General features: G+C 45.3%; 1 protein-coding gene across 6 annotated transcripts in view; it reads left to right on the forward strand.

Moving 5' to 3' along the window:
- Window positions 1-21771, forward strand: part of rps6ka2 (ribosomal protein S6 kinase, polypeptide 2) — a 498908-nt gene that overhangs the window by 353612 nt on the left and 123525 nt on the right. For all 6 annotated transcript variants that reach the window (XM_038808497.1, XM_038808501.1, XM_038808509.1 and 3 more), the window contains 5 exons: window positions 4518-4598; window positions 6967-7046; window positions 10150-10256; window positions 17945-17982; window positions 18116-18258. In XM_038808497.1, coding sequence (XP_038664425.1) covers window positions 4518-4598; window positions 6967-7046; window positions 10150-10256; window positions 17945-17982; window positions 18116-18258 — 449 coding nt within the window. The remainder of the gene's footprint in view (window positions 1-4517; window positions 4599-6966; window positions 7047-10149; window positions 10257-17944; window positions 17983-18115; window positions 18259-21771) is intronic.

Here is a 21771-nt window from a genome sequence, read left to right on the forward strand (position 1 = left end):
CCCCCCCCCGCGCAACCGGAGAACCAATTCCCTCCACCCACCCCCCCCCCCCCCCGCAACCGGAGAACCAATTCCCTCCGCCCCCCCCCCCCCCGCAACCGGAGAACCAATTCCCTCCGCCCCCGCGTAACCGGAGAACCAATTGCCTCCGCCCCCGCGCAACCGGAGAACCAATTCCCTCCGCCCCCGCGCAACCGGAGAACCAATTTCCTCCGCCCCCGCGCAACCGGAGAACCAATTCCCTCCACCCCCGCGCAACCGGAGAACCAATTCCCTCAGCCCCCGCGCAACCGGAGAACCAATTCCCTCCGCCCCCCCCCCCCCCCCCCCCCCGCAACCGGAGAACCAATTCCCTCCGCCCCCAACAACCAGAGAACCAATTCCCTCCGCCCCCGCGCAACCGGAGAACCAATTCCCTCCGCCCCGCGCAACCGGAGAACCAATTCCCTCCGCCCCAGCGCAACCGGAGAACCAATTCCCTCCGCCCCCGCGTAACCGGAGAACCAATTCCCTCCGCCCCTGCGCAACCGGAGAACCAATTCCCTCTGCCCCCGCGCAACCGGAGAACCAATTCCCTCCGCCCCGTGCAACCGGAGAACCAATTCCCTCCGCCCCCCGCAACCAGAGAAACTATCCCAAACCACTGGACCAGATCAGAATAAGAAACAACACAATACTCGCCCGGATGAAGAGAAGAAAAGAAAGCTCAAGGCGACCACCATAGCAGAAAGCATACCCAGAGCCACTGCAGCTCGACATCCCAATCACCCTAATAGCCCAGGAGAGGAGCAAAGTGAGAGGCCCAAATGGAGGAAAAGGAAAATTCAACTTCAAGGAAGATCCAAAAGGAACCCAGTCCTTTACAGGATAGAAACTCTGCCCAGGCCAATGAAGGATAATTACACACATTCTTAAATTCAAATAACATTTTTAAAAATCCAAAGCGGGGCAACCTGAAATGGATTAGCTCTAACTTGGGGGCCTATCCTCATTCCCAGTGAGGACTGAACTAACCCTGCCAACCAGAACCACACACCCTCCATCCCATCCTGGCTCCACTCATCTTCTTCATAAATGAGACGGGGGTGACAAAATCAATTCCCCTCCCCCAACCACAAGGGTCATAAGACATAATAACCAGAAGGAGTAAATCTGTGCACAAATCACACTTCCCATAATTGATTCAATGATTTTGCTAGAACAGGATAATCATTGACATTGGCCATCATATTTCGCACTCCTCTGCAGGATAAAAAACCCAGCAATAAATAATTAATAACGTGATCAGCAGGGAGCAACGTTAAGGATTATAGAGGAACAGAAGGGCAAATTGTAGGATAAAGATAGCTTCCATGTCGCATAAGAAGACAAATGGTCGGACAGGATCAATGAACATTCTTCAGGATCTCTCAAGGATTCCAGCGATCAAAGCACAAATGCCATTACTTCCACTATGCCGTTTCCCCGACTCCCAGACAGACCACAGTTTGGGCCCCACCAGGGGGAATGATTTGACCTGCTTGGCCACCTCCAACCCTCTCGGGTATAGGACCAGTGATCAGTGGGCCCTACCGATGCCTGGCCTCGCAGACAGGATACATTGTACTCCATCGAACCTAATGCACCCACCCTCCAAATCAAGATTACCAAAGCACGGCAGCTCATTTTCAAACTCAATCGGGATCTCACCTCCCACCTCTCACCAGAGATCGGGCTCAGAGGCACACACTTCCCAACCCCCACCTCTTGAATCCGTCTGGATAAGCAACACACCATGGAGGAGGATCTCAATGACACAAAAGCGGCCTCGAACCATGAACAGCGCTCTTTCAAGTGCAAGTACCCTCTCATGGACCTCCTCCACTCTTCCAAAATTATCCCGCAGTCTTTCAAAGTGAGTTCTAACAACCTACGCCACAGAACTGAGATTTTCAGCCATCAACATCCGAGATGGTGGCCATCATCTAGATGGACATTGCACCGCCAAGACGAGAGTCCGCTCAGCAGCAACTTTCCCAGTGTAAGTTGGACCCCACCCCAGCCCACTCCAACCGCCGAGAACAAACAAGGATTTTATCTTGGTTCTTCCTCGGCAAAAACACAATCAGGAACTTCCAGTTCAAGCCACGTAGCCCAAGTAAAGGCAAATATGAAAAGTGCACCAGGATGCAATGAAGCATTAAATACCATCAGAGGCGGAATTCACTAAAATGCAACTGCTGCTGTGCTCACATCATGTGACCCTCACATTTAAATATTTGATGGTAACCTGCAGAAATCCCATTAAGGACCCCTGGTTACTCTGCATGTAGACCCGGCTATCCTGACCTGGTAGTCAACACAGGACGTGTTGTTTCAGTTCAGCCACTTACTTTAACAAAATATCCTCAGCAGGTATAAATCCCTTCTTTGTATGAGAAAAGGTGCCTATTTCAGAATGGGGCTCTGCACTCCTCTTTTAACACAAATAACAGTTTGGTAGGTGATGGTGTCTAGCCCAGAACGGACATATTAGATGCTTTTGGGCTTACTTAACACTTGTAAAATGGGCACATCATCACATTTCTTGACCATATTTTCTTCCATATTGTTGCCTAAGAGAGAAGGTGAATTAACTGGCATCGTCTAATAATTCATGTAATCGTATCTTCGGGGGTTGGCAGGAATGTGGGACTGGATTCTCCATTTCTGAGTCTAAGCATTGATGCCAACGGGAAATCCATGGATTTTCACGTCAGAAAAATCAGCGCCAAACCGGTACCAATTCCATTACCGGTGAGAGGCTAGCCCTGGTGTTGTGTGGAGTACCATTGATTCCCATGAAAAACGGTGTGGGATTTTCCGGGTTGGAAGGCTGACAAGCACCTTGGCACTGCCAGCCGGGCAGTGCTCATCCAGCCTGGCAGTGCCACCAAGGCACCCTGGCAGTGCTACGCTGGCACCTAGGAGGCACTGTCAGGGTGCCAAGATGGCACTGCCAGGGTGTTAGGCTGGTGGTGCCTCGGTGCCACCAACAGTTTCAGCATCCCAGCCTGGCCTGGGGCCGACCACCTGGGGGCCTCCGATTGCCTAGGAACCCCCCAACCCCCCAAGTGACGTTCCGCTTGGTCCCCATTTATGGGGACCAGTGCTAAACAGCGCCCAGGTGGGATCTCCTCGACGAATGCCGGGTGGGCATTCGATCCAGCATAGTCATAGTTAAGTGAGCCTTTGGGCTCCCCTAACTCTGTGAGTCTGGGTCCCGCCCATTGTGGGCTGGTTGCAGATTGCGACATCTCGCGAGATCTGGTTAGATCTCATGAGATGTAACGACTGCCGGGAAACGCGGGAGAGGGAATGGGGTAGTTAAGGGAAGAAAATGGAGGCAGAAATGAAAAACTGTTTAGATTGTGTTATGTTTTTGAAAGGTTATGGGATTTGTGTACTTTGCTTTGGAATAAAAGTATTTTTTAAAAAGTGACAATCATCACAAATTACCACAGTAACCTATTATGATAAGGCACTTACTCTCTAACCTTTTGCCTTCCAGTGCTATATATTTATGCTCTGAGCTGTTTTTGAGCTGTCAGTCTTTTTGTCGGATATGTTGGAGTTATAAATTTGTCATGTGAACTAGGTGTTTGAGTTTTTTTATATGCGGTCTCTCCCATTAGCAGATCTTCCACCTCCCTCCGCTCGTGATTGGATTTCTACCTTTACAACCTTTTATTGTTAAATTATTGTTAAATTATAGTGTGTCAGGGGATCCAGCATTGATGTTCTTTGTTGTGTGTACATAATATTGTAACATCGCATTTGTTTCCACTTATCTCCCAGAAGATTGACTGATGAATATTGTAATAAGATAGAGCCAATTGTAAACCAATAAGTTGGTTTATTGTATTCATGTTATCTGAAAGAAGATAATACAATGTTCAGTAAAATTTAATTCCATTATGCAAAGTGTTATGCGAAACTTCAATTTAAAAAATTGATGTTCACTGAATTGACTGGCTCTAACCCTAGAAGAAGCAATTTAATTTCCTCTATGACTGTTTCTGATCACAATTTATGAGAACTGTTTTCACCTGGACAGAAAGTTAAAACCTTAACCTCTAACCTTCCATAGCTCTCAGGAAGCAGCTTACGATATGACTGACTGCTGGCCTCCTGGATATGAGTCCTCTGGCAGCACTTCTATTGGAATGGTAACCATTCCAGTATTACATGTATGAATGCAACTAGAATGCATTGATAAACCCCATTGTCCCAAATTACTGTGGCATGTAAAAAAGGTCATAAACTATTGGGCCAAATAAAAATATCACCCATTGTTTGTGGTGTGTAGAGTTAGCAGACTACCAACATCTCCTTATGATTTTCTCCTGTCTCCAACATTATTGTGTTACATTCCTGGGAAATAGGACCAAACTTCTACTTTATTGACATTGCTTATAAAACATTTGATGAGTTCATTGTAATGTACGACACAGCCAGATTACAAAGTTAAAACAGACACTTCTTCATTGTTTCCCCAGTGCGCGATCGAGTCAGGTCAAAAATGGAACGTGATATTTTGGCTGAAGTCAATCATCCTTTCATAGTAAAATTACATTATGGTAAGTTTTATAATAGTTAGCGCATCATTACCATCAACATCACCACATGATCAAGATGAATAAAAAGGGAGTTGAATTGGGTCTGACTAATATTATAAACTGCAAGTTGACAGGTTCCCAGGCCTCAGCTTAAATTGTATTTACTTTCAACGATAGGTATGCACTGGGATGATGGTTTTGGTTTCATTAGTTTATTCATTTAAGTCCTAAGGCACGGTCCTCATCAGAGGACTGCATTACTGTTCTATTTAAGAAACTCCCTCTGTTGGAATCTTACACTTATTCAAATGACTTGACACCAATTTACATTGAATTGTATCGTCCACTTATTAACCCCATTATTTTTAAAAATCTAGATGAAAATGTCAAATGGAAACTATCTCAGTTCGGAGCATTGCATGATAGGTGTATGCATTGAGAATTGAGGACTAGTTTGCAGACAGCTCAATTTGCCATTCATTGACTTAACACATAATGCGTCATATGATGATGAATTGAATATGGTCATCTCAGCATTTGAAATCCCACTGTTCCTTTCTCTATACAACTCTGCTAATAAGATCAATCCCCGACTCAGCATATGTTCAGAGCAGGCAGGGTGCTGGGTTTCCTATACAGAGAGTTGAATGTGAAGCCCAGCATATTTTTACTTCTTGGCTTCAAAGGCAATTGACAGACCTGTCTACTGTTCAAAACTGGCATGGACCACGTCAAAGCCAATGGATCGATGAGGGCAACAGGGCATCTGGAATCTTAATGAGAACAGTAAGACCAACATCTCTGAACCAATCCGATTTAAAAGGTTGAGAAAAAAACAGAAACAAGACAGAAATGGTAGAATTACTGTCTGTGTGGAGTTTGCACATTCTCCCAGTGTCTGCGTGGGTCTCACCCCACAACCCAAAGATATGCAGGGTAGATGTGCAGGTAAAAAAAAGAAATGGATGAATTAGAGGAAAATCACAAATAGAAAGAGAAATAAAGAGAAAGATAGAAAGATTGGATTAATTCAGAGATGAAATGCAGAAAGGAAAATTTAAAAAAAACCTCACGTACAACAATGAGTTTGAACAGTTTAATCTGCTCCCTTTCTGGGTCATGGAGGTTGGCTGGCTTTTCAATAACTATTATCATTTTGTTAAAAAAGACTTGCACTGTTAAGTTCCTGCTTTACCTCTCTGTGGCAAATTTTATGGACAATTAGGGCTGGATTCTCCGGATCCTCAGCCATGTGTTTCTTGGCAACGTGCCTTTCGCTGGCAACGCAATTCTCTACTCCCATGGTGTGTCATTGGGATTCCCCATTGAAGACATCCCACGCCACCAGGAAACCCTTGGGCAGGGGTGCACTGCCGACAGGAACAGAGAATTCCAACCCCCGGAGAATTACAGCCTTAATCTGCACCCCAGCAAGTTCCTGAAAATAACATGGAGGTTATTGCTTGAAACAAACCGTAATTAGATGTAACCCAACCAGTAAATTCTGGAGATTTGCAATTCATGACCTATCCTCTAATGCCATTAATTTGCTGACATGTTATGAAAACTAAACCCAGAATAATCGGTTTCTGTTCAACAAACTGAACTATGAAGAAATTGTGGTTGGTGACCTTTCAGTTCAAAATGTAGATGGATCTGCTGTAAATAGTAAACATTTTTTGTTTGTGCTTTACCACCTTGAGAAACATATATGCTTGTTTCATTGTTCCTCTACTATTTTCTCAAGCAATCAATGCCTAGATCACTGAAATGCTTCACTGATTAATATTGTCAAACTTTTACTGTCTCCTGGATATGCAGAAATATTTCCCAAACTTTTCATAGAATCCCTACAATGCAGAAGGAGACTATTTGGCCCATCGGGTCTGCACCAACGCTCTGAAAGAGCACCAAACTAAGACCCAAACGCCCACCCTATCCTCATAAACCCCACCTAGGGGCAATTTAACATGGCCAATCCACCAAACCTGCACATCTCTGGACTGTGGGAGGAAACCGGAGCACCTGGAGGAAATCTATGCAGACACGGGGAGAATGTGCAAACGCCACACAGACAGTCACTCGAGGTCTGAATCAAACCTGGGTCCCTCTGCTGTGAGTCAGCAGTGCTTGCCACTGTGCCACCCCCCGGAGCTCTTCCTCATCGATGCTTCCAGCCAATAAAATATTCTTATTTCTTTGGTTATATTTACTCCATATTTGGCCACTTCTCCATTTTCTTTGCCTTGCTTTCTCAATTACTCCCGGGACTTACTTCGCCTCTTAAAATCACTTTCACTTAATGTTGTTGTTTCCATGTTTTAAATGTTTATGAATTAAATAATCAATTCAGAAAAGAGACCTTCATTCCTTTCTGTCTCCCTTGCAGCATTCCAGACTGAAGGAAAATTGTACCTGATTTTAGATTTTCTAAGAGGAGGTGATCTTTTTACAAGACTATCCAAAGAGGTATGTTGGCAAAATCTTATATAGCTCCATCACAAGGAAGATGCCTCACCTCGGCCAAAACCCAATTGTCCACCTCAGGACCAGAATGATGAATGTCCATAGATGGTTTAGTAGCCTCACCAAATTCTACCAAATACCCAATTTAATTTAGAGACATTGGTTAATTGGTGAATGTTGCAACTTATTATTAAGCAAGGTCGGAAAGCATTAAGAGTTTTCTGTTATGACTATAACAGCAAAATCAACTTAACCTGCACATCTCTGGATTGTGGGTCCAACAATCAATTGTTGCATTTTACTATTTTTATTGCAATCTTACCACACCATAATAATAATAATCTTTATTAGTGTCACAAGTAGGCACTGCAATAAAGTTAGTGTGAAAACCCCCTAGTCGCCACATTCCAGCGCCTGTTCGGGTACACTGAGGGAGAATTCAGAATGTCCAATTCACCTAACAGCACATCTATCAGGACTTGTGGGAGTAAATCGGAGCACCCGAAGGAAATCCACGCTGACATGGGGAGTGTGTACAGACTCCGCACAGACAGTGACCCAAGGCGGGAATCGTACCCGGGTCCCTAGCACTGTGAAGCGACAGTACTAACCACTGTGCTACCATGCCGCCCATTCTTTGTGTTAAAACAGTTCACATGAAACTTTTCTTTTGTGAGTCATTGTTGTCACGTAGGGAGTCGACAAGTGAGATCTGACCAAAAACATATATTCAAGTTACAACAAATAAAGAGGCATCCAACACTGCATAAGTTTGAATTGTAGCAATTCATTTGGTTGATTTTACTCATTAATCTGTATTTGGTTGTGTTTTTGAGAAGGACATAGTAGTAAAAATATTAGAAAACTCCCTATTTCTCTTCCCATGGTGCTATGAGATTTTTGATATTCAGTGGAATCAACAAAACAGTAAGATGGGTTCCGGGTTTTACATCTTATCTGAAAGATCCATTTTATCGTGAACATTGCAACGGAATTTAGGATTCAAACCAGCTGAAAAATATTAAACTAACTAAAAACAAATATCGCTTGAATGTCACAATACAGCATCGAGGGGACCCCATGGCACAATGAGTTAATGTGGTACTTTTTCATTCCTGGAAGTTCAGAAGCCATATGGACTGATGAAAATGTTTTTTATTTTTCCCATCAAAAGGTACATTTCCTGCTATTGAGAGAAAGATAATAATGTCGCCAAAAGCAAATAGAGAGTGGATTTCAACAAAATTCTTAAGCTGAGAGCCCAGGAGTGCTGGAACAATTGTGGCCCAGGGAAAACATGGCTTGATTGGCAGCTCTGTCTCTCTGATCTATTCTGTCAATTTCACAATGTGTATTTACACAAAACAAAGTGGTTTCAAGTGCTTGAAGTTTCTGCTATTGGCACTTTAAAGGCTTTGGGTGACTGACACATTTATTGAGCTGCGGTTAAAAATAATTTTAAGAATGATCCTATATAGAGTGTATAGTGGTTGAATGCGCATGGAATGGAAGTTCCAATAGTTTGATATTGTGGATATGAGGGACTATGGAGGTGGGTGGAGGGGCACAGCTTGCCATGAAGGGTATGAGCGAGCCATGGGTTGGTCCAGGGGGCATAGCTTGGCATGGGTCTGGGGGAAACTATTTGAACTTACCTTTTTAAAGACTCCCTCATCCAGACTATAGTTCATGACACCTCCTGAGGTTATGTGAACCACGAGCCCTTTAAAAGTTGGCCCAACTCCAAGAAAACTGCCGAAGTCTAGAACATGCCACCTCTGCAATGGAGTCAGCAAGGATGGGGGTGCAGGCCAGCAGCCCGAACCAGTCCATACCCTTAAACAGGGCTGATGAAATTGGAAACCTGGGGAATGGGTTGGAAATGCCAGAATTGGGACCAAGCCACCATTTTCACTCAGTGAAAGCCCAGCACGCAAAGACCTTTGAAGATGGCAAGGCATATTGAGAAAGGAACTAGCAAAGCATTTGTCATAAATAGAGGAATTGAGTAACTAAAGCAGGGAAGTTAAGCTGGACCTTTCTAAAGCTCTGGTTATGTCCCCACTGAAGTATTACATCCAGTGCTTGCTGGCCTACTGTAGGATGGATGTGAGGGCCCTTGCAGAGAAAATTTACCAGAATGGTTCCAAGGATGAGGGATTTTAGTTGCACGTTGCAAAGTCTGGGGTTGCATTTGTAATAAAGGAGATTGAGGGGAACCTTGAAGGAAGTGTACAAGATAATGATAGGTGTGTTTTAGATAGACAATGGGATAAGTGGCCTGATCATCAGAAGGTACCAGTGCTAGGGGGATACAGATTTAAGGTTTTGGGAAGAAGATGCAGGGGTATGTGAGGAGGAACTTTGTTATGCAGTGAGTGGTAACTATCTGGAACTTTCTGCCCACGCGGGTGATGGAAGAGGAAACAATCCATGATTTAAAAAAGGAAATTCGATGGACACTTGAAGAAAATTAATTTGAAGAGCTGAGGAATTGAGTTGGTGAGTGAGACTGACAAGGGGAGCTGGCATGGAATTGATGGGCCAGATAGCCTCCTCCTTGCCATTTATGGGGCTGGTTTAGCACAGGGCTAAATCGCTGGCTTTGAAAGCAGACCAAGGCAGGCCATCAGCGCGGGTTCAATTCCCGTAATAGCCTCCCCAAACACGCGCCGGAATGTGGCAACTAGGGGCTTTTCACAGTAACTTCATTTGAAGCCTGCTTGTGACAATAAGCGATTTTCATTTTATTTTCATTTATAATTCTACAAATAAATCACTGTGGAACTGCTGAAATCGCTGCCTGTGCGATTTGGGGCTCATTAGTGCGATATTATTCCTCTTTACAATATCAAAATGGAGAGGAAATCAATTTTTGAGATGTTACATGATTACGGATACTTTAACAAAATGTGAGTAGCTCAAGGGATTAACTGGTACAAAATAATTTATCTGAAGAACTGTATTCTGTTTCTGTATGACTGATGTTTTAAACCTTCCACACTGAACTCAGCTTTTATATAAGATTCGATGGATTGGGAAGAACATTATCCTTAATGTGCCAAATAGCCAGTTCAACATTAATTTCATGGTTTTCTTCCGACAGGTGATGTTTACAGAAGAAGATGTCAAATTCTATCTAGCTGAGCTGGCCTTGGCTTTAGATCACCTTCATGGCCTTGGGATCATTTACAGGGACTTAAAACCGGAAAAGTAAGTTATCTGTCTTTCTCTCACAAAGATAAAATTGCGCTGGTAAAATTGCGAAGGGGGGGGGGGGTACTTCCTAGGCCACAGGGATGGGGGGAGTGGCTTCCTGGGCAACAGGGAGTAATGGGGAACAACATGGTACCAGGTCCATGCACTTGGGGTGCCTCACTAAGGATTGGGGTGTCCTGGCTCAGACCACCATTTCTGCAGTATGTTATTTAAATGCACTACTTTGGTGCTACTTACAGGCCCGTGGCAGTTCACACTGCTCACTGTAAATGTTCAGAGAGTGTCTAGTCATCTGGGAGCCCACCCAAGCTACCCCTCAAACCCAGCTGACCCATTAACAGGATGGGCGTGACCAAGCTCAATCAGTGGCCCACCAGGTGCTGGCACTCCTCAGTTCACTCATCATAAGCACAGCCCCACTGCAGGGGAAGCAGAGGAACAGCAGAGTTCATACCAAACAAAGGACACATGTTCCATGGCCTTTGGCACCCTCCCTGGCATACTGCTCCTCTCAGGGCAGAGGCCTCACCAGTGACACTATTAGCGAGTTCACTCCGCTGGACCACCAAGCCTTGCCTTTCCGCCATACCCATCCACCCTGCTGCCAGCCAGGAAACCTAGCCAGCTCACTGTCACAACCTGTGTGTCATGCATAGGACCCACATCACACTAAGGTTCCAGCAGATGCACAGTTCCCTCGCTCACCCCCATCTGTAGGACCTGCTCACACACAAGCCTCTAAGGATGGAGATGATCGGTGGCACAAGGTGACCTTTTCCACTGCACAAACAGTTGCCACCCTGCTGTCGGGATACACACGGCCCACCCAGTGAGGACATCCACAGAGGATCCCATTGGGGGAAACAGGGAGCGGGCCACATGGCCTATTGCTGACATGGGTTGGTTGCGGAAGCCACCGGTACCCCTGTTGACAGGGATAGGTAGTGAGGATAGAGGATCCCCACAACACAAGTCTGGTGCCACTCACCAATAGGAACAGGGGTGCAATGCGAATGACAATATATCAATGGGGCTGGGTAAGGGCTGAGGCTGGGGGAGATGTATTGAGGGTGACACAGCAGTGCAACTCGGAGTCACCATATAACCTGGTGGCTTTGGATGGCAACGTGCTAATATGTTCTGTCCTCCTCCGAGAACCAGTTCAACTGGGGGTGCTCTTCATCAATAACAAGTACTTCCATTCCCTGAATGGTGTGCGACCACCAGATGCACATCATGCATGTCTACACCCAATACCCTGGCAACGTCAATGGTGCTTACATCCGAGTGCACTCTGAGGTTCCCGGCACCTTTGAGGCGCTCCCTTGGGTGAGGGGTTGGCTGTTGGGTGACGAGGGTTATTCGCTGAGGTCATGGCTAATGCCACCTATGGGGAAGCCCCAGACTGACATTATAACAACGCCCATGCAACAACCCGGAGCGTCACTGAGCAGTGCATCACCACCTGCAAGATGCACATTCGACGTCTGGACCATTCTGGTGGGTCTCTTCAAATAGCCACAGGAGGGTCTCGAGCATCGTGCTAGTCTCCTCTGTCCTGTACAACATCGTGCAGCAGAGGGGTGGCATGCTGAGGAGGAGGAAATGGTGAACGGTTAGGGGTCAGTCCCTGGGGAAGCTGTCGTACAAGGCGGGCTCAGACTGCTGCCCCCATGTCCTGCCACTTCCCGCTGAGGGGGACACCATGTGGGACATTCATGTACCATGGGCCCTGCTCCACCCCATCCTCCCCCACCCAAACTCCCCCCAATCTGGCACGCCCTCTAAACCAAGGCCCAGCCCCTCCCTCACACCAATCAGATGCAGGTAAGACTGTTGGTGCAAACGTGTTTAGTGGTAAATGTATACATTGTTGTGTCCTGACCCCTAACTGCTGGAAGTGTGCTACACCTTTGCCAAATCAAGTGTTATCTACCGCTCCTTCTAGGTGTGATTCCCCAGACGGCCTGCTGCCTGTCTCATCATGTGACCTATAATGCCCTTGACAGCCGTCCTCTGGAGGGCTTGGACCTGGATGAGCTCTGCTAACTTTCAAGTGTCACTGGTGATGATGAGCCACCCTGTTCTACCCGCTGCCCATGAGATGCATCACTATAAGGTGGGATAGGATTCAGAAACACCAAGGTGTTCCAGTACCTCCCCTGCAGGAGGCACCAACATGGGCCCCATCACTTCCTCCTCCCACAGGGGGCTTCACATGAGGTCGGAGCGAGCTCTGGAGGCTCCATCGTCATCTGGCATTGCCAGTCCTGGAGGCCTGCCCTTGTCTGGGCCATGGTTTCGATGCCCTCAGCCATGGATCACTGAGACAGGAACATGTCCCTCAGTGAGTGAGACATGTCCTCACTGCCTTGGTCTTGTCACTCTGTGCCTGTGGCATGTCCCTATGTGACTGGACAAGGTAAGTCAGTGCCCGCCAAAGATCTCATTGCCCTCAGTATTGACCCTTTGTGACTGGGCTAAGCTCTGGAGCACACAGCAATGTCCATGTGCTCCCGGGATATGTCTGCCCATGACTGGGCTACCCTGTCCTGCACCTCAGCCATTGACAGCACAGTGTGGCCCCCACCATGGACATCCTCATGCAGGGCTCTGACTTCTTGCCCCAGTCCTTCCACTGCAGACACCACCCTTTCCATGTTGGCCTGGATACCACGCATAGTTGGCACCATCTCCAGCAACTGTAGGCGGTTGGACTTCTCCAGCTGTACCTGCAGCCACTAAAATGTTCCTGACATCCCCTCCTGTAAATCCTGGTTCTTTGTCTGCATCTCTACCAGTGATGAGATTATACTTTCCAGAAGTGCAACAACTATCCGGACAACAGCTGTTCCCTTAAATTGGGCAACCCATCCGACTGCCCGCACCCTCGGGAGTTCCTACCTCCACCTGATGTGCCACAGCAGTAGCGCGCACCAGAAGGTAACCTTCACTAAAACGTTCCTGTGAGGTGATAGCTTCTGCGATGCTGGGGGGGGGGGGGGGGGGGGGGGGGGTGCAGGTGACAGCAGTGACAGAAAGTTGGTGTCTTCCCAGGACTGGTGTTCCGGGGTGTGCTGAGAATGTGGCTGTGGGCGAGGTAGCCCGGACAGCTCAGCCTCGTCTGATGGTGATCCTGCAAACAAAGTACTAAAGACATGGTGAGATCCTGGGAAGGGCAAGATCCTGGGAGAGGGGTGACTTACTTGCTATATGGACATCAGCATGGAATTGGGCTCTCGCTAGGTGCATACCGACCTTCATGTCAACCTATGCTCGGCCTCACCCGGCTGGCTGTATTGCCCGCTCCCCGACAAGGTTGTGGATCCGTAAGTCTGGTATGCCCCCTCTGGTCTTCTGCCTCTCCTGCCTGTAATGGGCTGCCTTATCCTAAGGGACACAGAAAGGACATATTGAGACAAAACGGTAGCAGTGGTTAGCACTGTTGCTTCATAGGGCCAGGGTCCCAGGTTCGATTCCCGGCTTGGGTCACTGTCTGTGCGGATTCTGCACGTTCTCCCCATGTCTGCGTGGGTTTCCTCCGGGTGCTTCAGTTTCCTCCCATTAGGCCTGAAAGAAGTGGGGCGGAATTCTCCGCTCCCCACGCCGGGTGGGATAATTGCGGGAGGGCCGGGCGACTCACGACACGCCCCCTGGCACCCCCCTCGATTCTCCCACCCCCCGCTCGGAAGAATCGCCGCTCGCCATTTTTCACGGCGACCGGCAATTCTCCAGCCCGCATGGGCCGAGCGGCCTGACGTTCCCGACCGGTTCACGATGGCGGCAACCACACCTGGTCGCTGCCATCGTGAACATGGTGCCAAATGCTGGTTTGAGGCTTGTGGGAGCGGAGAGGGGAGTGAGCACCACGGCCGTGCTCGGGAGGGGACTGGCCCGTGATCGGTGCCCACCGATTGCCAGGCTGTCGTCTCAAAGCGACGCACTCTTTCCCCTCCGCCGCCCCGTAGGATCAAGCCGCCACGTCTTGTGGGGCAGCGGAGGGGAAGACGGCAACCGCAAATGCGCGGGTTTGTGCCATCAGCCGTCATGACGTCAGCTGCGCTTGCGCGGGTTGGAGCTGCCCAACCTGTGCATGCGTGGCTGACGTCACTTAGGCGCCGCCGTCGCGTCATTCTCGGCACGCCGCCTTGATGCAAGCGTCAAGGCCCGGCAGCCAAGAGTTACGGAGCGCCGCTCCTAGCCCCCCGGGTGGGGGTGAATAAGGTGAGAGGAGCGGCCGAGTTCACGATGGCCTTCCCGATTTATCACGGGAGCGGAGAATTCCGCCTGTGCTGTCAGGTAATTTGGACATTTTGAATTCTTCCTCTGTGTACCCGAACAGGCGCCGGAATGTGACGACGAGGGGCGTTTCACAGTAACTTCATTTTGATGTTAATGTCAGCCTACTTGTAACAATAAAGATTATTATTATTAGACACTGAGAGGAGAGTTCTATGGGGGGTTTGTAGCTGGTGGCATGTGTGTGCAAGGCTCCTGGCCAAAGTGGACAATACAAGTTGTTGTTGAAAATACAGAAAAATGTGTCATTTGAAACATGGAAGTCTGGCAATATCTGGTCTGAGAGAAACATGAGAGGATACAGGGAAAGTTCCCATGAAGGGTTAAAAGAGGCTGCAAAAGACAGGATTATAAAATGCAGATACTTTCTCTCAAGCAGACTTAGCAAACACACAGGATTCTTGTATTAAGCTAAAAACAATGGCTCACACCTTCATTGAAAGTAACTATCTTAGGAAGCATCTGGAAAAGCATGGATGAGAGTTTCAATTGAATTAAGTGACGAATGTTTAAAACAGGCAGGTTTTTCAAGTCATAACCAAGTGAAATTTTAGCATACAGCTAAAAGCAAAGGTTTCACACCTTCATTGAAATTAACTCTCTTAGTAAACAGCTGGAAAGGAAAGGATGATGTTCAGTTGAATTTGGTGTCAATTCTAAGTGTGAAATTCTACGAATACCAACTAAATTAAAAGAAAATTGGAGACAACCTGTCTCCGAGAAACATAGTTTAAAGTCAAAATCAAAGGCAATGTTATGAGCTGTGGACAATTGGAAAATTAAATTATTGAAATCACAGGAATTAAAAGTAACATCTCTTGAAACCAAAGCATTTTGAATATCACAAAGGAACTTTGAACATCACAAAAAACAATGTAATCAGATCTGAGAGGTGAGGTTATGCCCAAAATGAATAATTTGCTGTATTAGAATGTTTAGATCAAATATACTTTTTAACAATCAAAGTGAAATAAGTTAATTTACAATAAGGTAATAAAAACTTAATAATTGTTAGAAAGAGAATATAAACCCAGGGAACAGTAGCATAAGCAAGGAGACTCAGAGAACTCAGAGAGAGGAGAGAAGCATATTCAGCTCTCACAGCTCGGTCATGGGAAAGACAAGACAAGCAGCCGAGATTAAACAGCTATACATCTAAGGAAGACTAGAATTTAAACAGGAGTCAGAGTCAGCTGAGAGATAGCTAGCAGAGCCAACTCTTATAGCGCAGTACAGGGGATCAACAAGACACAGCAACGGAGCTAACCAGTGAATACATCTCAAGAAGACCAGACTTTAAAGAAGATTGATTGTCAAGGTGGGCCTGAAGGTCCCTTCAACCAACCAGAAGGATCCAGAAGCAAGATCTTTTTACCTTTCTGTAGAGAAAGTGTTTGCAGCTTTTAAAAGAAAAAATATAATAATAAAATAACTTAATTTAACCTGAAACAGTGTTTATTCCTAAAGTCTACTTTACTTACTTAGCAATTCAGGACCCAGGACATCTTTGGTGAAGGTATGGGTTATACCGGGAGATAACTTGAAAATATAGTTTGACCTGAATAGCACCCACCGAAGCCTGCATCGGAGTCAGGGAGTGAGAATCCCTGTTCACCATTTAGAATGTCGGCCCTTTTTGGTATCGGGGGAATTCTAAGAATAGTGGTGAGTTTTCAAAAACAATGTGTTGGGGTTTGGTAGAAGATAGGTTGTAAGGGAGATGCAGGCAGTTGGGCTGTTATTGGTCTCTAGGGGATGGCGGGGGGGGGGGGGGGTGACATGAGGGATGGGAATGATGCCCATTGGACACGGCTTCCCGAGGTGGCTTTTTAATTGGCCATCTCCAAAAGATTGCTTCCAATGTCCCACTGCCACCTATTCCTAATCTCCAATCCACCCAGGAAAATTCAAGGTGACATGAAGAAGTTTCACAAGCAGGCAGCTGTGTTGGTAAACTCACTGCACTATTGATATAATTACCAATTAAAACATTCACTTAAAGTTCTTAGGCTTTATTTACAATGAGACAGGATTGCGGAAAATTGGTTGGAATAGAACTTCAACCACAGAACATGAGGAATGATCCTGAATATCCAAAATATCAGTTTGTTTATAGCAGTCATCATAGCCAGACATTAGTGCATTATATTGTTGAAAATGTCAAAAAGACCTGCAGATACCCCTATGGGTAATAGTGAATAGGAAAAAAAGGAAGAATTTGTGCATATTGAATTTACTAAACCTCGCTTGACTTAAGCAGAATTAATTGTACCTACACCTCACGGACTGCAGCGGTTCAAGAAGGCAACTCACCACCACCTTCTGAAAGGCAACTAGGGATGGGCAATAAATGCTGGCCTAACCTGCGATGCCCACATCCCGTAAATAAATTTTAAAATACTTTGTGGTTCAACTGTATATCTTATTATTTATTGATTAAAAATATTGTATATTGAATTGTGGTGTCTTATTGAATCTGTAAGTGAAATATAAATGAACTTTGTGCTTAAACTTGGGTCCCATTGCCACTGGGTGATATGTTGCATTATATAGGTAATTACAGGGATTCCAAAAGTCTAAAAATTCCAGAATCCGAGACACTTTCTGCCCCAAGCATTTGGATAAAGGATGCTCATCCTGTATCAGAATAATATCATCAGGTGATGACAAGATGCAAAGACAAATAGTTTATATAGATATGTCCACGTGAACTGGCAGGTGGGACCCCAGTTTAATCATTTATTTCACTATGGATTCTGACAATTCACAATCTCTCCTAGTCCCTTTCAGTCTAGATTACATGTTTATATTCTGCACTTGAGGTTAGAGCCAACATTGAGTTGAGCTAACAACAATCAAATAACCATTCACCAAATTGAGATGTTTTTGCTCATGTGAGAAATTGAAGGGCGCCTGCTAGTTACAACTCGCTCACACTCACAACATGTAATCTAAAATGCCTTTCTTCGCCCTCAGTAATAAATTACCCTTGGCTTAACAGTGTGACAGATGCTGAAGATTGAGAGTTAGTGAGACATCAGTTGGCTGAAAGCATTGAAAGGAGACACTAATTGCAGCTCTTGCCATCTTCTGTCCAGCATTAAGAATGGAAACAGAGTTAATCCTGTCGGGGAGGATTTTTGTGTGCTGTTAGGCCAGGCTGGTGATCACTTACACGTCACCTAACTTTGAAGCCCATCATTCATGTGAAAAATGTCTAGAATCTGAACTTGGTGCCAACAGTTAGTTGTAATATTTCTGCAGACGTCACAAATCATTGGGAGAAGATGTGATATGCTTGCATTTCAAATATGAGGGTGGGTTTCAATTTTTGTCTACGCTGAAAGATTTCTCATTTCGTTTTACTGCTGTTTAAATTTCAGTGTACTTCTAGATGAAGATGGCCACATTAAAATAACAGGTGAGTGCATTTTATATTGATGTTCTTGAGGATCAAAACTAGCAGCATTGAAATTGAACATTTGAGCTGAACATATCATTTCTGACTGTTTGCCAAGATTTCAACTGTACTAAAAGTCTTTCTTGTTGCTCAGACTTTGGGCTCAGCAAGGAGGCTGTTGACCAGGACAAGAGAGCCTATTCCTTCTGTGGAACAATAGAGTATATGGCTCCTGAGGTAGTCAACCGGCGTGGCCATGCACAAAGTGCAGACTGGTGGTCCTTTGGTGTTTTAATGGTGAGTGAAATAACCTTCCTCTGTTAATAATAGGAAAAGGGGGGGAGGGGGGGGGCACGTTGACGCAGTGGTTAGCACTGCTGACGATCTGGGTTCGATCCCAGCCTCGGATCACTGTCCGTGTGGAGTTTGCATATTCTCCCCGTGCCTGCATGGGTCTCACCCCACAACTTAAAGATGTGCAGGGTAGGTGGATTGGCCAAGCTACATTTCCCCTTTATTGGAAAAACTTTAAAAAAGGGAAAAGGAATATGATTTGCCAGCATATCTTGTTCTATTCATTTATTCAAGGGTGGGGCCAAAGGTTGGCAATAGTTAATTGTCGATTTAAATAGACATTATTGGGAGTTAATTTTTGAGGTTATTATTTCAAGCAAAGTTGGATGAATTAGGATAAGATGCTGGGAGTGAATACGAGTGTAAAATCAGCATGCACTGATGACAACTGAGAATTGAGATCTTTCTGCTATCTGAGACCTCTAATCTGCATGAAACAAATTAAACAGCTGCTTAATTACATTTAGCAGCAAAATGAAAGCTATTATTTTCTGGAGTATTGTTCTGATGATCACCACAGAGACCGATACCTTTCAGAAAGTAATTTAAATTTCCAGGCTGAAAGTATCACACAAGATTTGAAGTTTTAAGACTTAACGAAAAGCAATATTGACTGAACGCTATTTTAGTACTGTAGTGCTGTACTGTTCTAATTCTAATTCTAATTCTAATTCTAACTTATGTTCTTCACTACAGAAAAGGTACTTTGTTTTCGACAGAGTCCCTCTATGTTTATACTTTACTGTGTTCCTTAAGTGGTCATTTCATTCTTCAGGAGCCAGCGCCCCCCTCCCCAAGTGAAGTCAGAATAGAGCCAACTTATTTCACGCCAGCCTGCCATGCAGCCATAGCGTGCCGTGAGCAGACTAAATTGCCACTGGGACATTTGCCTCTCAATTAGGAAGGAAGCCCCGTCCTTGCAAGCTGCCAGCCAATCAGATTGGCCAGCAGCTCCAGGATTCCCGGCAGTGTCAAGAGCACATTAATGCACACTGCCGAGACTGCAAGCAAGCCCGAGAAAAGGGACACCATAGGCCCAAAGCAATGTAAATCCAGGGTATTGGGCAAGGAGATTGTGGGTAGTTTAGGGAGGGGAGTGGGTGGGGAAGGTGGGGGTGGTGGGTTTTGGCAAACTGGCAGGTAGAAAGGATTTACTATCTTGGGATGGCTGCCCCCTAATGCATAAAGAACAGCCCCGAAGACAGTACCTCCATTTTCCTTCCCACAAGCTCAATTGACCTTTGATTATTTATTAAAATATGGTGGTGGGCTATCGATTTCAGCACTTGCCCACTTACTGTGTTATGGGCAGGAAGGTGATGCATTTGCACCTATTTTACATACCATCCCTGCCAAAAACGCACCCAGCAGGGGCACGTACAATCCAGCCCACAGTCGCAAAACAAAACAACCTCACAAAAATATTGACATTGATGCAGTTGCTGTTTGAACAAGCATTAGCAATTCTTGCAGTTGCAAATGGATTTTTTTTTAAAAATCTGACTGAATAGCTAATCAGTTTTAAAGAATTAATTTAGAGGCATATGCAATAGCGATATTGAGCTTGATTGATGGATTTAAGTATTCGCTCTTGAAAAGCTTTGCAGAGACAGTGATGTTAATTACAGCCGTATTATGACACGAAAATCCTGATTTGTTCAAAAATTGTAAATGGAAATTGTTATCTGTCTGACGGGTATCTTAACTGCACTTACAGCTGATGTATTTTGTTTAAAACATGACATACCCTGTCCTTGATTTTTCATTTGTGTCAATCACTGTGGATGGGAAAATGTGATCCCTCTTAGGATCCGTGGCTTAAAATTTGGATCACATGGTGCCCATTTTCGCGCTAATGTATTGTGGGGAATGGTGGCAATTACCTGCAGTCCCATGCTGCAATGTACTGATAGGCCTATGTGCTGCGCTACAATGCTGCCAACCACGGGTGTCGTTTTCAAAGCAGGCTGGCAAGCTTGTAGTTGTAATAACCTGCATGGAACACACAGGCTGGGTTGATTGTTCTCCCCAGGTGGCTCAAGGCATGTGAGCTCTCCCGCCCCGCTAATTACGCGGCTGGTACCATGTTGGATATAAGGTTGGACAGATAGGAACAGAAAAGTGAGCAATTTTGGAGTATAGTCACTGTTATAATTATAAATTCAAACTGAAGGGTAAGATATTTGTCAGTGTTTGTGGTGAAATCGCACTGTCATTAATGTGTTCATATTAAATTTCTCTGCCTGTTATTTGAACAAAATTATTAAGCTACTTTTTTAAAATATAAATTTAGAATACCCAATTCTTCTTTTTTTTCAATTAAGGGGCAATTTAGCATGGTCAATTCACCTATCTTGCATATCTTTGGGTTGTGGGGGTGAAACCCACGCAGATACAGGGAGAATGTGCAAATCCCTCACAGACAGTGACCCGGGGCCGGGATCGAACTGGGATCCTTGGCAGTGTGAGGCAGCCATGCTAATCATTGCGCCACTGTGCCGCCCATTATTAAGCTACTTTAGCCTTTGTTAATAGAATAGACAGAGGCATTTCACATGAGCACATTAATTTAATGTTGAAGTCCCAATATATCACCATTTGTGTCAACCTGGCTTCAATACGGAATGTTCGGTTCTCTGAATAATATTCAGTCTTCTCTTTGTTATGTATTCTGATATATAATTAACAACATCTTTGTTGTACACCAGATGGTCCCTTTCCATCTTCCCTTTCCATCTTATGATGAATCTGGGTCTTTATAGCATGCTTCAAAACGTTTGCAGAAAGTGCAGTAAAACTCATCTTCCTTTATCCAGATTGCATAATGTCTGAAATAAATTAGATTTAATTTACTTAGAAAATTACTCCGTCTCTTATTTTGTTGAATTTGACATGCAAACCGGACAGTGTACCTAATCTGCAACAGTGGCAGGGCGGATTTTAATTCCAATGCGGCCTCTGCAACGCACACAAGTGGAAAGCAGAGGTTTCGAGTCCTTTCAAATTGATTACAACTGACTCCAGATAGTGCACATTGAAAGAAAAATTCTTTAGGTTAGGGGGGCTGCTGGAAAAGCATGTATTGTCAATCCCTCTTGCCCTTGAAAAAGTGATGGTAAACCTTTTTTCTTGAACAGCTGCATTCATTGTGGTGAAGGTACTCCCACAATGCTAATAAGTAAAGAGTTCCAGGAATTTAATCAGCATCCGATCCACCACTTTAAACATTCACTCCTATCACCATTGATGCACAGTGGCTGTAGTGTGTACCACTTACATGATGCACTGCAGCAACTCTTCAAGGATCCTTCGACTGAACTTTCCAAAATTTACCACCTTGAGGAACAACGGCAGCAGATGTGTGGGAACACCATCACCTGCACGCTCCCCTCCAAGTCACATACCAGATTGACTTCTGTTGTCAATCCTTCACTGTCACTGGGTCAAAATCCTGGA

Source organism: Scyliorhinus canicula, chromosome 1 (assembly GCF_902713615.1).
Source record: "Scyliorhinus canicula chromosome 1, sScyCan1.1, whole genome shotgun sequence".
Lineage (NCBI taxonomy): Eukaryota > Metazoa > Chordata > Chondrichthyes > Carcharhiniformes > Scyliorhinidae > Scyliorhinus > Scyliorhinus canicula.